Below are 800 nucleotides of genomic sequence, written 5' to 3'. Positions count from 1 at the left end.
TCACAATGTCCAGCTACGACACTCTATTAATCTTCACAATGCCAAGCTACGACCCTCTATCAATCTTCACAATATCAAGCTACAACCCTCCATCAATCTTCACAATGTCAAGCTACAACCCTCTATCAATCTTCACAATGTCCAGCTACGACACTCTATTAATCTTCACAATGCCAAGCTACGACCCTCTATCAATATTCACAATGTCAAGCTACAACCCTCCATCAATCTTCACAATGTCAAGCTACAACCCTCTATCAACCTTCACAATGTCCAGCTACGACACTCTATTAATCTTCACAATGCCAAGCTACGACCCTCTATCAATCTTCACAATGTCAAGATACGACCCTCTATCAATCTTCACAATGTCAAGCTACGACCTTCTATCAATCTTCACAATATCAAGCTTCGACACTCTATCAATCTTCACAATGCCAAGCTACGACCCTCTATCAATCTTCACAATATCAAGCTACGACCCTCTATCAACCTTCACAATGTCAAGCTACGACCCTCTATCAATCTTCACAATGTCAAGCTACGACCCTCTATCAATCTTCACAATGTCAAGCTACGACCCTCTATCAATCTTCACAATATCAAGCTACTACCCTCTATCAATCTTCAAAATGTCAAGCTACAACCCTCTATCAATCTTCACAATGTCAAGCTACGACCCTCTATCAATCTTCACAATATCAAGCTACGACACTCTATCAATCTTCACAATGTTAAGCTACGACACTCTATCAATCTTCACAATATCAAGCTACGACACTGTACCCATCTCCACAATG

The 800-nt window shown here is 40.8% G+C and overlaps 1 protein-coding gene across 1 annotated transcript; it reads left to right on the top strand.

Moving 5' to 3' along the window:
• Window positions 1–300: 300 nt before the first annotated feature.
• LOTGIDRAFT_147112 (hypothetical protein) lies at window positions 301–738 on the top strand (the record flags this gene model as incomplete). The annotated part of the gene is made up of 1 exon (XM_009053062.1): window positions 301–738. A coding segment is annotated over one exon (438 nt), but the record flags the coding sequence as incomplete, so codon positions are not given.
• Between the last annotated feature and the right edge of the window lie 62 nt (window positions 739–800).

This window comes from Lottia gigantea (genome assembly GCF_000327385.1).
Source record: "Lottia gigantea unplaced genomic scaffold LOTGIsca_1985, whole genome shotgun sequence".
NCBI lineage: Eukaryota > Metazoa > Mollusca > Gastropoda > Lottiidae > Lottia > Lottia gigantea.
This window is presented reverse-complemented; position numbering and strand designations above follow the sequence as displayed.